Source organism: Spodoptera frugiperda, chromosome 24, assembly GCF_023101765.2.
Source record: "Spodoptera frugiperda isolate SF20-4 chromosome 24, AGI-APGP_CSIRO_Sfru_2.0, whole genome shotgun sequence".
NCBI lineage: Eukaryota > Metazoa > Arthropoda > Insecta > Lepidoptera > Noctuidae > Spodoptera > Spodoptera frugiperda.
In genome coordinates this window covers 581,702-597,016 of record NC_064235.1, presented here as the reverse complement: position 1 = coordinate 597,016, position 15,315 = coordinate 581,702, and the positions used below count along the sequence as shown (strand labels likewise).

At 40.8% G+C, this 15,315-nt stretch overlaps 2 protein-coding genes across 2 annotated transcripts in view; one reads left to right on the top strand and one right to left on the bottom strand.

The window, feature by feature from the left end:
• Positions 1 to 15,315, top strand: part of LOC118278570 (transcription elongation regulator 1) — a 59,362-nt gene that overhangs the window by 6,225 nt on the left and 37,822 nt on the right. The window contains exons 5-13 of the mRNA XM_050703354.1: positions 62 to 148; positions 1,340 to 1,534; positions 2,206 to 2,315; positions 4,015 to 4,180; positions 5,214 to 5,389; positions 6,013 to 6,068; positions 6,915 to 7,085; positions 7,133 to 7,334; positions 15,020 to 15,134. Of these exons, the coding sequence (XP_050559311.1) occupies positions 62 to 148; positions 1,340 to 1,534; positions 2,206 to 2,315; positions 4,015 to 4,180; positions 5,214 to 5,389; positions 6,013 to 6,068; positions 6,915 to 7,085; positions 7,133 to 7,334; positions 15,020 to 15,134 (1,278 nt within the window). The remainder of the gene's footprint in view (positions 1 to 61; positions 149 to 1,339; positions 1,535 to 2,205; positions 2,316 to 4,014; positions 4,181 to 5,213; positions 5,390 to 6,012; positions 6,069 to 6,914; positions 7,086 to 7,132; positions 7,335 to 15,019; positions 15,135 to 15,315) is intronic.
• LOC118278865 (galectin-5-like) overlaps positions 8,031 to 15,315 on the bottom strand; it is a 107,480-nt gene continuing 100,195 nt past the window's right edge. The window contains exon 7 of the transcript XR_007706866.1: positions 8,031 to 8,206. The gene's annotated coding sequence lies outside the window, so the exon portion shown is untranslated. The remainder of the gene's footprint in view (positions 8,207 to 15,315) is intronic.

Sequence of the window (15,315 nt, the reverse complement as noted above, 5' to 3'; positions counted from 1 at the left end):
CAAACTTTTCGCATTTATAATTAGCAAGATAGTAAAGATTAATATTGTATTGTTTGTCCAGGTGCCAAGGATAAGGAAGAGGAGAGTCCCGCGGAGAATGACGAGCTTCCTCCCGGAGAGAGCGCGCCCATACAACCCACTCCTAATGGTGAGTCAATCGTCATCATCATAAGCGATAGCTCATGACTACATCAAAGTCAAAGTCATTTATTTCAAATAGACCAGGAAGGCACTTTTGAACGTCAAAGCAAATATAATAATATTAATAACGTCAGTCTGTCGGTCAGTCCTCCAGTTGCTCTATTTGCTCGTTCCAAAGTGTAGATTACTATGGAGAAGAACGAGCAAGAAACTCCATAGATTACTCTTTTTCAATCAGATTTACAATACAATTCTTGGTTACATTGTTTCGATTACTTCAGCTATGTGAGAACAATGTAAAACTAATATACAGTCAAAGCGACAGAAAAAGAAAATAACCTAGAGTACAATAAAAATTAACGCACACCTAGTAATATATTGGCACATTTACGGTTTTCATAGTTTACCTGACTTGTTTAGTTTTTACTTTACTGACCAATGAACCGTTGTTCTACGTGCGTGAGGGGGGAAACTACAATAATGGTATAATGACACTTACGACCTCTCTCGATGAATATGGAAATAAATAGATTAATATGCACTTTTAAACACGTAAACCTTATAAAGTCAATTTCGCATTTTTTGTAGATGTGCCAATATATTATTAGGTGAGCGACATATTTAAATTCATGAGCAAAAACGTCATTTTTACGTATAAAACATACCTAGAAGTGATGTCACGCGATATTTCAAATCGATATATCTAGGAAACTATTGGTTTCCGTAAGAAAATAAAAAATACGTGTGTAATGTTTTAAAATAATCTACAAGACGGATATTGAAATAAAAATTAGTCATCTACCCTATTGCCCAAATATGTATCTAATTATAATATTTTTGTATGACTTAATAGGCATGTTTCCTACTAGTCAAATTCAATGCAAAAATACTTTTTTCGAAACGTCAAAAACGATATGTTCTATCAACTTTGTATGAAATACTCTATTGTGATGTCATAAGTTTTTGACGTCAAATAGCAGACTTATTTCTAGAAATGTAGCTAGGAAGAAAAAATCGAAAATTAAGTAGTTCATCAAATGTATGAATGAGTTAAATAGTTCATCAAAAGTAATCACACTGATTACTTTTGAATATTTTATTGTATTGAAAAGTTGTAATAATTTATTTTTGACCCAGTCATCATCCCTATTGTCATACACTGTAACTTCAGACTTTATAAACTTGTATCTCCACACAGGTAACATGTTCCCGGGCCCCAACAACGGTCCGCCGGGCGCGGGCGGCGCGGGCCCCGGTGTGTCGGGTCCCCCTGGGTACAGCTACCCCGGGGCCGGGTACCCGCCGCCCGGCTGGCCCGCCTGGTCCACCTGGCCCCCGCCACTCGTGGGACAACCCCCCCCTAACATCAATAATGCTGCTGGTAATGAAAGTAGTAAGTATCCTCATAATATTATATACTAGCCACCTATGTTAACTGATCCGGAGCTGCGGACTACCTAGCGGGTTACCGGGGCTCCGGCTCGAAAAGCAGGAGTAGGAACGGGGTGGTTTTTAGTCAGTAAGAGTCTGACACTACCTCTCGCCTCGCCCAAGGCGGGAGAAGTAATTGGATGATTGTCCCCCATCAAGGTTTGTTGGGAAATCGGGTATTGGGAAGTTTCTGAAGGGGGAATTTGAATTTGTTTGTTATTTGGATGTTTTTCTTTCAATCGCACTGAAACTTCTAAACCACTTTGTGATAAAAATAAAACTAATGAGTATACAAAAAAAGTTTCTTCGGGAAAGTTGTTTGTAATCATGTGTACAATCACGTGTTTAAATATCGTTCACTAATTACCAGTCACCGTATATACATTACTAGCTACTTCCGCGCGGTTTCACCCGCTCTGCTTGACTCCTATTGGTCATAGCGTGATGTTTTATAGCCTATAGCCTTCCTCGATAAATGCACTATTCAACACAAAAAGAATTATTCAAATCGGACCAGTAGTTCTGGAGATTAGCGTGTTCAACAAACAAATAAACAAACTCTTCAGCTTTATAATATTAAGTATAAGTATAGATGATGGATGTGCCATTTCTAACCCTCGTATTCCTTTGCAGCCGCCGGCAGCCAGCCTCAGACCGGTCGGCCGACCAGTCCGTCATCAGAGCCGACCATCATATCAGACTCCCCCACTCCACTGCAGCAACCAGCCAAGAAAGAGGAACTTGTGAGTATACCACTATAACGTCGGGGATAGTGCAAATCCGCGTTACTAGCATTGGATTGTGGCGACCTATTATTATTAAACTCTTTGGAGTTGCGACTCCTGTCAATTGACCCTTGATTTAATAAAAGAAAATAAAAAGTGACAGGTGTCAAGAGTCACACGTAGGCCATCGGAGAGTTGCGTTTGTGTTAGACTTCTACTTACTCAGATTTAATTAAAGAGTTTTACTCCGATTCAATTTCGTCGCGCTTTTATATATGCTTTCCTAACTATCGTTTTCATCTATCCGTTCTCATCTAATATTTCACTCCTTCTGTAAACTATACTTGTGTTGTGCTGAACTCTTGTGACTTCTGTATATAAATATAAATTATATATTTCTACCGTGAGAGACTTTTAATATCTATCTTCTAATTCTTCAATCTTACACAATATGATTGGTGGAAGCCACAACCTACAGGATAATTCCGCGTATCTGACAAATGTAGCCAATTTTTTATTTCGCGTTCATTTCACGTTAGATCCCTATTGGCATCCTTCTCGTTGACGTGACTCTATGGTAAAGATACAAAGAAAACATATTTTTTTACTAGCCATGTAAAAATGAGGCCATTTGCCCTTAAATTAACGATTTTAAAGTGTTTTAACCTGCCCCTGTAAAATTAGATCAAATGCAGATACGCGGCCTTTACCTACGGTTGATTCGAGGTTTTGCACTATCCCCGACGATAATGGAGCTTTTCCACCAGAGATGTGCTATGTAGCTATGCTACGAAAATGTAATAGCTAAGCTGTGAAACTATGTGACCGTTTCCACTGATACTGAGTTATGTAGTTGTGCGAGGAAGATGCGCAGCTCGAGTATGCGATGTATCGATAGTAGGGAAGCCATCCATAGCACACATCTTTACATATAAAAAACATATCTGAGCTAAGTCAGTTTTCTTCAATGCTAAGCTATGTGTAGATTGGTTTCTTGCATCCAGCCAATTGGGTAATATCCTCGGTCAAAAATAAATTGTTACAACTTTTCAATACAATAAAATATTCAAAAATAATCTCTCTCTCATACATTGGATGAACTGCTTAATTTTCGATTTTTTTAGCTAAATTTCAAGAAATTTGTCTGCTATTTGACGTAAAAATCTGATGACGTCATAATAGAGTATTTCATGCAAAGTTAATAGAAAATATCGTATTTGATGTTTCAAAAAAAGTATTGAATTTGACTAGTAGGAAGCTAGCCTATTAAAGGACGGAACGTTCTTGTTTCGATTACTTAAAACGTAAAGCAAACTCATACGTAGATTACAGTCTAGTTTATCCTAACGGGCGAAGCTCGTGGCAGAAGCTAGTCAAGTATATATAAAGCTGTATGAGGGTGATTTTCCAAAAAAAAAAACACAGATGGGGCCCAAGATTAACGAGCGCGGACTACATTATCCTCAACCAGGAGAAGTTAACAATTCTTAGTCAGAAGAGTTGAAACTCAAGGTGGGAAAGTTTCGTTTCCCCTCAATAAATTAAGCTGTGACACTACTCTCAACGAAGGCCAATATTGTTTGTAAAATCAAGCGATGCGTACATGATAAACGCTACCGCCGATGCTTAATAACGCGTGGACGATTGTATGATTTGGTACAAAAAACTAAAATCCGTTGCGTGTAAAAAGCTGTATGTATGCCCCCCCCCCCCTTAGGTGATAACCCCGGAGCTGGTGGCGGCGGCGGGGCAGTGGACGACGCACCGCGCCCCCGACGGCCGCCCCTACTACTACAACGCCGGCAAGCAGGAGTCCGTCTGGGAGAAACCCAAGCCCATGAAGGAACTCGAAGGTACACCACTCCTACCCTACCTCGTCTATAGTTATATCTATACTATCTATACCGTAAAACGGGGTGAATAGAATTCAAAAGGTGAATAGATACAGGAATGGGGTGAATAGATGTTAGAACATTTTCCCAACATTTATTCACCCCTCTTCTGTATCTATTCACCCCTCGAATTCTATTCACCCCGTTTTACGGTACTATACCAATACTAGCAAACTCCAACAATTTTCCTACTTTTCTTCAATTTTTTCCTGAATTTTCTTTGCTATAAACCTCACGGAGCCCGAGACCTTTCCAACGAATGCAAAACCGTGGAAATCGGTTCGTGCGTTCTGGAGTTATAGCGTCAGGAAGGAAAACCTGACTTATTTTTATATTATAGATAGATAATGTTCTTGGTTGCTTTTTTATGGTATAAGCTGGTAAACTAGCAGACAGATCACCTGATGGTAAGCAATCGCCGCCGCCCATGGACACTTGAACCACTAGAAGCGTTACAAGTACGTTGCCGGCCTTTTGGGGGTTAGGAATTTAAGGGTTGTTGGGGAATCGGGGATTGGAAAGAGGAGTACCTAATTGGGTCTCCGGTAATCAAACATGTATGTATGTATGTATGTATGATGTATATATATGTAAGTATATATTGTAATATTTATTGTATATATAACATGATAATTATCAATATAATTATAATTTATTTATCATAAAGAAAAATAAAGAAGATGGACGTTGACATGGCAAGATTGATTTTCAAAGTCATCAAAATTACTATTAAAAAAGAAAAAGAAAAGAAAAAAAAAGAAATATTTGTTTGTCAGTGTTGTTAAGGAACAAACTATTTCTGTCTGTCTCTAAGAGTAACTGCATCACCCCAAGGTTGACAATGGTATATATTATACCTGTATTGGCATAAAAACCACCTCATGTTATGGATCTGTAAAAAAAAGTGTCAAAATAAAAATTTAAATTAATAACAAACAATGACGAAAAAGCGACTTTGTTTCATACATGTTTTGAATAATTTAACCAAAAAGTAAAAATAACTCAATGTTGTTATATTCTCCAGTAATCGACGTGGAGGCCCACGCGGAAGCCCAGGCGGCGGCGGAGGCGGAGCGGGCCGCCGCGGCCGAGCGAGCTCGCCGCGCCAGCTCGCCAGCTCGCCAGGAGCCCGCCGCCGAGGACAAGCCCGCCGCCGCCAGCGACACCAAGGACAAGGACAAGGACAAGGAGAAGGACAAGGCCAAGCAGGACCGCAGCAAAGATATCCAGCACGCCTATACTAGGGACGCCGTGGTGAGTGTCTTTTCATGGAGTATTATTGGGCCTTTGCAGCCAAAGTAAAAATTATTTATTTTAAATACACCGAAAAGGCGCGTAAAGCCAATATAACAATATAAAAAAAAACATTCTAGTATTTTTTTTTTCAATCGGTATTAACGAGCTGACGTATCACCTGATGGTAAGCAATTGCGGCCGCCCATGAAACACTAGAGGCGTTATAAGTAATTGCAACGATTTTGGGGGAGGAATTTAAGGGTTTGTTTCGGGGATTGGGAAGATTAAAGATTTTTGAATTAAATCACCCTAACCTCTTTAATACGAAGTGTTTTGTATTTAAAAATTATCTATGTAATTCTCGCCTTGCAACTTGGTAAAATACACGTTTATACGGCCAGTAATCGACGTGGAGGCTCCTATCGCACCCGAAGCCCAGGCCGCGGCGGAGGTGGACGGGCCGGGTCGCGTGTTCCGAGCAAGCTCGCCGCGCCAGCTCGCCAGCTCGCCAGGAGCCCGCCGCCGAGGACAAGCCCGCCGCCGCCAGCGACACCAAGGACAAGGACAAGGACAAGGAGAAGGACAAGGCCAAGCAGGACCGCAGCAGGCCGATATCCAGCACGCCTATACTAGGGACGCCGTGGTGAGTGTCTTTTTATGGAGTATTATTGGGCCTTTGCAGCCAAAGTAAAAATTATTTATTTTAAATACACCGAAAAGGCGCGTAAAGCCAATATAACAATATAAAAAAAATACATTCTAGTACTTTTTTTAACACCGACTGTTAAAGGCGAGCTGACGTTATCACCTGATGGTAAGTAATTGCGGCCGCCCACGTTAAACACGTCAGAGGCGTTACTGGAGCTGCAGTACGTACTGTTGCCGGCGATTACAAGGCCGGCCAGCCCCCGCCTTAGGAGCTGCAGGTACGTTGTTTAGAAATGCGCCGACGTTACAAGGCCGTCAGCCAGCCCCCGCCTTACTGGAATTGCAGGTACGTACTGTTAGTGCGCCGACGCTTACAAGGCCGTCAGCCAGCCCCGCCTTACTGCTGGCCGTGGTATACTCAGGTGGAGCTTTAAATACACCGCAGGTACGTAGTGCCCGACGTTACATGCCAGCTCCCCACAATTAATTGGGCTTCTGGTACCAAGTGTTAGTGCGAAGTGAAATTTTAAGTGTGGTCAGAGCCATGCTTCGGCACTTACTGGGCTGCAGGTACGTACCGCCGACGTAATACCACGGCCGAGCAGAAAACCGACGTGAAACAATGCTTGCGTTGTGTGAGAGAGGTTACCAGAGGTCCAATACCTCGCTTCCCAATCATCCCAATCCGCGATTCCCGAACAACAACAACCATTAAATTCCTAACCCCGAAAAAGCCGGCAACGCACTTGTAACGCTTCTGGCGTTTCAAGGGCGTCGGTGATTTCTTACCATCAGGTGATACGTCTGCTCGTTTACATAGTTATAATACCCCCGTGTGTAGGTGCGTGGTGTGGACGGGCGACGGGTCGGTGTTCTTCTACAACTCGGCGGCACACTCGTCCGTCTGGGAGCGGCCCGCCGCGCTCATGGCGCGCCCCGACGTCGACAAGGCCGTCAGCCAGCCGCCGCCCGCGCTACTGGAGCTGCAGGTACGTACTGTTAGTGCGCCGACGTTACAAGGCCGTCAGCCAGCCCCCGCCCGCCTTACTGGAGCTGCAGGTACGTACTGTTAGTGCGCCGACGTTACAAGGCCGTCAGCCAGCCCCCGCCTTACTGGAGCTGCAGGTACGTACTGTTAGTGCGCCGACGTTACAAGGCCGTCAGCCAGCCCCCGCCTTACTGGAGCTGCAGGTACGTACTGTTAGTGCGCCGACGTTACAAGGCCGTCAGCCAGCCGCCGCCCGCGCTGCTGGAGCTGCAGGTATGTGGAAATAGCTCCCACAGCCCCCACAGGTCCTACATATACTGGCCCACTTCAGGCCATCGCTATTGTGTATAGGGGCTAATGGTATCTACTGGCGGATAAAGGAACGTGTCCAGAGGCCCGCATCGTACGCATCGCACGTGTCTCACGCATTCCGTATGACGTCATAAGTACGCATCGCATGTAAACATTGCCGATAATGCGGTCCGTACGATGCGGATCAGTGGACGCAGTTGTATGAGTTTCTATACAAGACAAACTAAAATCCGTTGCGTGCGATGCGTACGATGCGGGCCTGTGGACGCTTACCTCAATTGTTAATCGTGGGGCGGAATCGGGATGTCGGTTTTTTGGGTCAAAGGAATCGCAAGCGTTTTACCAAGCAGCAATGAACCATGCGCCATTGTGTGAACATGGCCTACAGCTATGCATTATAAGGCATGGCCCATCAAAGACTATGGTCTTTACTTCTACGACCATAGCCACGCTTAGCGATAGCTACTGGATTGGTTTATTGATTCTATCAAGACCAACGAGACGATGAAAATTGAAATGAAACCATCCTTTATTTGTATAAAATTAACAGTTAGTCTTTACAAGACATAAACGAATGCTTGAAGATTACAATAGTAATTATAAATTATTAATTATGAGTACTTTTTGCTATTCTTACAAAATATTCATCTGTGTATGAATTTGTTATGAAAGAGCTATCTCTTTCACTGTCTTTGACGCATCGTACGTATTTGTGAACCACTTTATACAGAGTAGAGTCAATGTTTATTTAACTTCTTTATGTTCTCAAATTGAATTAACTGGTCCAGGGTACGAAATTTCTTCACTGTTGTAATCTTCAAACACAACACTACCTCCTATAAAAGCCGTGCCGGATACTTTTTGTCATGACAGTGAAATTAATTTTAGAGTACACGAGAAACTCGTCATGAAAAAAAATTTAAACGTTGATATGATAAAAAATATCACAGTTAAGCCAAAATGCTCCTTAAAGTCGTCTCGTTGGTCTTGTGAGTTACCAAAATTGTGTAACAATTATTTTATTACTTTTATGTTATACCATTGGCATCCAAATTCTTTATTATTTTCCATTGGCACTATTAAAATTTATTCAGACGGACTGAGCACATCAAGCTACACTAAAATAGACTCTATTGCTTTGTAAATAGTGACGATAATACGTTAAGATCAGTAAGGGTATCTTTATGTGCTTGTGTCCGTGCTCTAAATCTTAAACTATTTCATTTTATGTAATATTGATATTAATTTTGGAGCTAGCGTGTACATTAAACGTATTTTTGAAGCGTTTTACAATTAAAATTAACATAAAATTTTGATATAAGTTTTTAAACTGACATGGTCACTAGCACTATCATTAGAACTCAAAACGGGATATTTACCATGTTTTAACGAGTTTCCGATATTTCAGCACTGTCCATCATGACGCTTGCAACAGTGCCGAAATATCGGAAAATCGTAAAAACGAATAAATATGCTAAATATCCCGGTTTGAGTTCTAATAAAAAATTGGTTTTTGGCAATAGGCTCACCCCCTATTACATGGGACTCAACATAACTAGTGAAAAGTGGGTGTTTATGTGCACCTCTGTCTACCTCCTTACAATACGTTTAATGTTCCCGTTAAGCTCACATAAAGCGAACGCCTTTAAATAAAACGAGGATTTTTTGCACCGCTAGAGGCGCTGGTGTCGATTAAGATCTACCATACCAATAATAACGACGATAGGGATGATGACGGGGTATGAACATTAAACATCTATTTAGTCCGTCAGTTAGGTAATGAAACAATATTAGACACGTATTTTTTATTTTGTCATATAAGGTAACAATACTTAGATAAAACGAATCAAAGTTTAGGAGTAGGAGCAAATACGTCATTTCTACGTATAAAATGTACTTAGAAGTGACGTCCCGCGATATTTCAAATCGATATATCTTTGAAAGTATTTGTTTCCGTGAGAAAATAAAAAATACGTGTCTAATATTTTAAAATAATCTATCTACAAGACGGATATTGAAATAAAAATTAGTCATCTACCCTAATATTTAATTTCTGTAAAGTGACTCAATAGTATCTCTAAAATCTGAAGCAAAATACTCTGATACTGACAGGATCTTAAACATCACCAACGCCATCTATGATGTGCGAAAATACAATCCTCTTAGGCTTTTAGTAATAGTATTGCATTGCGAATTCCATTCAGTTTAGTTACATTGTACTTGTGTTTGCTATGGAAGGTAGAAATAAGGGTTGAAGAACCAAATCCTATATTTATATGGGAAAAGAAGATATATTATGTAATTCTTTACTATAATGGTTTAGTAGTAATTGCTGTGGACTACCTAGCGGGTTACCGGGGCTCCGGCTAGAAAAGCAGGAGTAGGAACGGGGTGGTGTTTAGTCAGTAAGAGTCTGACACTCCCTCTTGCAACACCTAAGGAGAAGTAATTGGATGATTTCCGCCTCTGAGAAAAAATGCAGTTTTTTTTTGAGGGGAAAAAATCTGACTTCTGCTGCCTTGGGCGAGGCGAGAGGGAGTGTCAGACTCTTATTGACTAAATACCACTCCGTTCCTACTCCTGCTCTTCGAGCCGGAGCCCCGGTAACCCGTTAAGTCTTTCGCGGCTCCGTATCGGGCATCAGCCCTACTGGGCTCCATCTGGCGTTAAGTATTTTTAAGCAATACCTACAATTTTATTATTTCTACCCTCCATAGCGTTTCATTCATGTAAAACCATAGCAAGGTAACAGTCTAAAAAAATAGATAGTCCCGGCAATGAAACGAATTGATTGTTCTGGGTGTCAATAAAGTAATATTTGCAGTCGAAGACATACCTTATACATAGGAGAGAGATACATTGGTTTAAGTAGTCTCACGAATAGACCGGCTCGACCGGAGTGATACCACGGCCTCACCGAAAACCGACGTGGAACAACGCTTGCGTTGTGTGAGTGAGGTTACCGGAGGCCCAATTCCCCTCTTCCCAATCTTCCCAATCCCCGATTCCCCAACAACCCTTAAATTCCTAACCCCCAAAAGGCCGGCAACGCACTTGTAACGCCTCTGGTGTTTCAAGTGTCCATGGACGGCGACAATTGCTTACCATCAGGTGATACGTCTGCTCGTTTACCGGCTTGTCCCATTAAAAATTTTGCTAATTTTATAAGACAATCTCCAAACTCTGTTTGTCCAATATAAAAAGAGTTTAAATTATGTTGTTCCATACACCCAATCCCCCCCTCCCAAAAGGCCGACATTGCACTTGTAACAGCTCACACATAGGACCCAGTTAGCTTTAAGTCAAATTTCCGTGGTGCTTGGCGACTGGGCTTCTCCCAGTTGTGCAGTCTCTTTGTGCCTTAAGGCTTAAGTCATTCTGTCTCCTGCATTAAATTCACCGAGGGAAGTGGAAACTATCGTTTTCTTTTTCTTCTCCTCTAACAATATCTTCTGATTTATTTCGTTGCGGGATCCAAGACAGTCATTCATGTCCCTGGGACGCGCCGGACTTTAGTGTTCCGATGTTTTCATGGTTGTATCTACTGTAGATCCTGATGCACAGGAGTTGCAGCGGTTTTGGGAGGTTATAGCGGGCTTGTCACATTCATAAAAAAGCACTTGTATCTCCCCTAGTGTTGCGAGTGTCCATGGGTCACACTGAGCACTTAGTAGGTGATTCGTCTGCTCGTTACGTTACGGTAAACGAGCAGACGGATCACCTGATGGTAAGCAATCGCCGCCGTCCATTAACACCTAAAACACGAATTACTAGTGCGTTGTCGGCCTATTCGGGGTTAGGAATTTGAAGATTATTAGAGACTAGAGTATCGGGATTAGAAAGGGGGTAATTGGGCCTCCGGTAACCTCACTCACACAACGCAAGCGTTGTTTCACGTCGGTTTTCTTTAAGGCCATGTTATCTCTCCAGTCGCGCCGATACATTGGCGCTTAAAAAATAATGTTAATGTTTAAAATATCCCATCGAAAGTTCTAAAGTGCAGTTGTATCAATTAGGACTATTCTGGGTGGGTGGAAATATGGGCGAAACGCGTCTGTCATCCCCGCCCCCTCGTGAGGCCGGTACGCAAATCCCCGGACTCCACGCAAGACCCGGAACAAGTACTTTGACATGATGTACTTTATAATGCATGGATATATTGTTATTGTAGTGGAGATCTGATTACTCGGGCCAATTCTTAAGTCTTTGACTGCCAATAGAAAACTGTTGAAGGCAAATCCTCCGCTAGCGGGGCCCGCGTGGTGTCCCCCATGTTTTGATGTGTTAAATTACTAGCTGGCATATAAAAAGTAGCCTATGTGTTATTCCAGACCATGATCTACCCTTGTTCCAAATTTCATACCGATGCCTTCAGCCGTTTTGACGTGATTGAGTAACAAACATACATACAAATTCTTAAACTTTTGCATTTATGATACTAGCTTCAGCTGTTGTAAATTTTATTCCGATCCCTTCAGCCGTTTTGGCGTGATTAAGTAATAAACAAACACATGAACTAATTCACAAACTTGCGCCTCGCCTTAGGCGGGAGAAGTCATCGGATGATTTTCCAGCAAAACTGTCATCGGCGGTATTACCGAACCGATAAGCCTTTCAAAATTTCAAGAAAAGAGCGTATTCCTTTTAACAAGGCCGGCAATGTTCCTGTGTTTCCTCCGGTGTTGCGTGTTTCCATGGGCGGCGCTGATCGCTTACCGTCAGGTGACGCGTCTGCTCGTTTGCCCCCTATTCCGTAAAAAAAGGCCTGCTTTGGATTATGGTCGGGACCCCTTCGGGGCGTATGGCCTATCCATCTTTACCCTCGTGCTATGTCGCCACTCCCTTGTTCTAATAATAACAAACATTACAAATTAATTATTATGTTATCGGCTTACTCATGTAACTGTTTGATGAGGAATTCGACTAGTTTCAAACCATGCTAGACGCTCATATTCATGAGCAGCATTCCGCGACACGCGACACGGCGATTGTCGCGCTGCTACTCACTATAAAAAAAGAATTATACAATTTGGTCGAGTAGTTAAGTATAAGTTTTTAAACTGACTATTTTAAACTGACTGAGTAGTTAAGTAGTTACGCGCGTAAATACATACGTACATTCCGATTTTTTTGTTTTTGTAGCCTGCTAAGGTCCAAGTAAAAAGGTCTCCACTATATGATATATATGAAGTCCTATAATTTAGTTTTATATTAGCGGTATAAGGGATCATTGTGTAAGAGAAAAAGTATTAATACAATTAATAAAAACAAAACTTCCCATCCTATTAGGTTTTGAAAGTTCCTAACTCTCATATATTAAGGTACGGGTAGACTACAACACAAATTCTGACACAAATGTCTGACATTAATGTCGGTACTGTTAACACTTATGTACGCCTTCCGATTTTAATGTGCAGTTTTAACTGTCCAGTTAAATCGTAGGCCTATACAGCCACACAGTTTTTGTATCCGGTAAAACAGCAGACGGATCACCCGATAGTAAGCAATTGCCACCGCCTATGGACACCCAAAATACTAGTTACAAGTGCGTCGCCGGTCCTTTTGGGGGTTAGGAATTTAAGTGTTGTTGGGGAATCGGGGATTGGGAAAAGGGGTAATTGGGCCTCTGGTAACCTCACTCACACATTTCATTGAGTTACTAGAGATACAATTTTGACACATTCTGAATACAGCTTATGTCCAAATTATGAAGTAAGCAAATTTAGAAATGGATAGGTTATTGAAATTGGCCGTTAGTCTATTCGTACCTTGGCAATAGGTTTTTACTTTTTCCTTACACAAGGACCCTTTAATATGTTGTCATATATACTATGATATGCATAATTGTATTAGGTACACACATAGAAATTACTGAGCGATGTTTTGTTGAGTAACATTTACCGTCGTACTCAGAGTTATTTAATGGTTACTTAACCAAGTCCTTAGCGATTGTTTTCGATACAGAATCGTTACTAAGGAATAGTTTAAGTAATTATTAAATGTCTCTGAGTGTGGCTAAGCGCGTAAGCTAAGTAAAATCCGGACAAGATATATTCAGAGTTCAGACGGTTATTTTACTATCTACTAGCTTCTGCCAGCGTCTTTGCCCGCGTTCCTGGGGCAAAAAGTAGACTATGTGTTATTCCAGACTATAATCTACCCTTTCAGCCGGTTTGGCGAGATTGCGTAACAAACATACGCACAAAGTCATTCATCTACTGTTTGCATTTATAATATGCATTAGTAAGATAAGGATAGACATTGATTTTTACCGACTTCAGTAAAGAGGGAGGTACCATAGTTTGAGTGAGTATTTAGGGAACAGAGAGTAAAGTTCCCTAAGAAAAGCAGTATCCTCCGACCAGGCGAGGTGATCGTGTCTGGCGGGCTTTCTGCCCAACTGTTGTGCGATGTAGGATCTGTGTCATCCGTTGATTTATTTGTTCATCAATCGACTATGTGCGACTTCTGTCACCTGTCACTTGTCATGTATTTTAACTTTTTTAAATTATAAAAACTTTAATAAATGTTACTCAACAAAAAATAAAATAGTTACGCTAGCGACATGCGAATCATCACGGCACAGCTTTTGCGTGAGTAGGCGGGCAGGAATGGCTATTGCAATGTTTTATTAAGTATTAATGTATCATTACTTTGCGAATATATTGTATATATATCATTTTATAATGTTGTTTTGTTGCTATTCAAATCTGTGGTGAATGGTAAGGAATATGCGATGAAAAAGATGTTCAAAATTTATAATTTTTATTTCAATGTCCGTCTTGTATATTATTTTAAAACATTACTGCCGTACTCATACGCCCGAATACAGAAACGCTACTCAATTTGAAGTTGTACTTAAATATCGTGCTATCTCTGTCACTTTATAAATAATTAATTAATTAATAGGGACGGAACTAGTTTTGAGAGGGTCATAAAATTGAGTAGCGTTTGAGTATTCGGACAATAATCACTTAAGTTTTTGTTCTATGTTCTACTCGAGTTTTATGTAATAGTCTGGAAAAACACTCAGGGTAATTTTTACTGTAAAATCGGTAATCTGTAAAAATATTCCAGACTATAAATAATGTATCTCAGTGCCAAGTTTCAATCGATCTGTACCCTTAGTACGGGTTTTGCTTTACGTTGAACGAAAACGAAACGATAGCGTGTTCGCATAAACGTATAACTCATACTAAGGGTTCAGTAGTTTGTGTGTGATAGAGTAACAGAAATATATCCTTACATCTTACTAATATTATAAAAAAACTATCTTTTGTGTGTATATTTGTTACTAAATCACGTTAAAACTGTTAAAAGGATCGACAAGAAATTTGGAACTGGTGTAGATTATGGTCTGAAATAACACATAAGTTTCTTTTACTCAGGTGAGGCTGTAACTAGTTTATAATATTAGTAAACGCGAACTTACCATTCATCACAGATATTTTTTTTATTATAGCTAGCTGACATGTTACATTTAGTTGCTAAGCGCCCTCTATGCAAATTATTATGTACTATAAACTGTAGTAACCAATTTTATTAAGACCTTATTAGACGGGGTCTCAGGTTCGATTCCTGAGTCGGATGAATATATATATATATGAATATATAAAATAATAATGTTTGTCGTACGTTTGTTGCAGCGTAAGGACGCGGCGGCGGCGTCCGGTAACAAGGCGGCTAATGGTGAGCTGAAGCGTTCTGCTGAGGCCAACACCGAGGAGGCTGATGCTGCCAAGAAGAGTAAGGCTGAAGAAGGTATGGCGCTGTGTCATTGTTTTGTATACTTTTGTGTATTTTGAGGTGTTAAAATTATACATTTGAACTACTAATTTAAAATTATACTAATTCTATATAACCAAATGACTCGTTAATTCGAACTTATCGGCATCAAACTCTCAACAATACATACATAGTTGCAAAGAGAAAGACCAGAAAG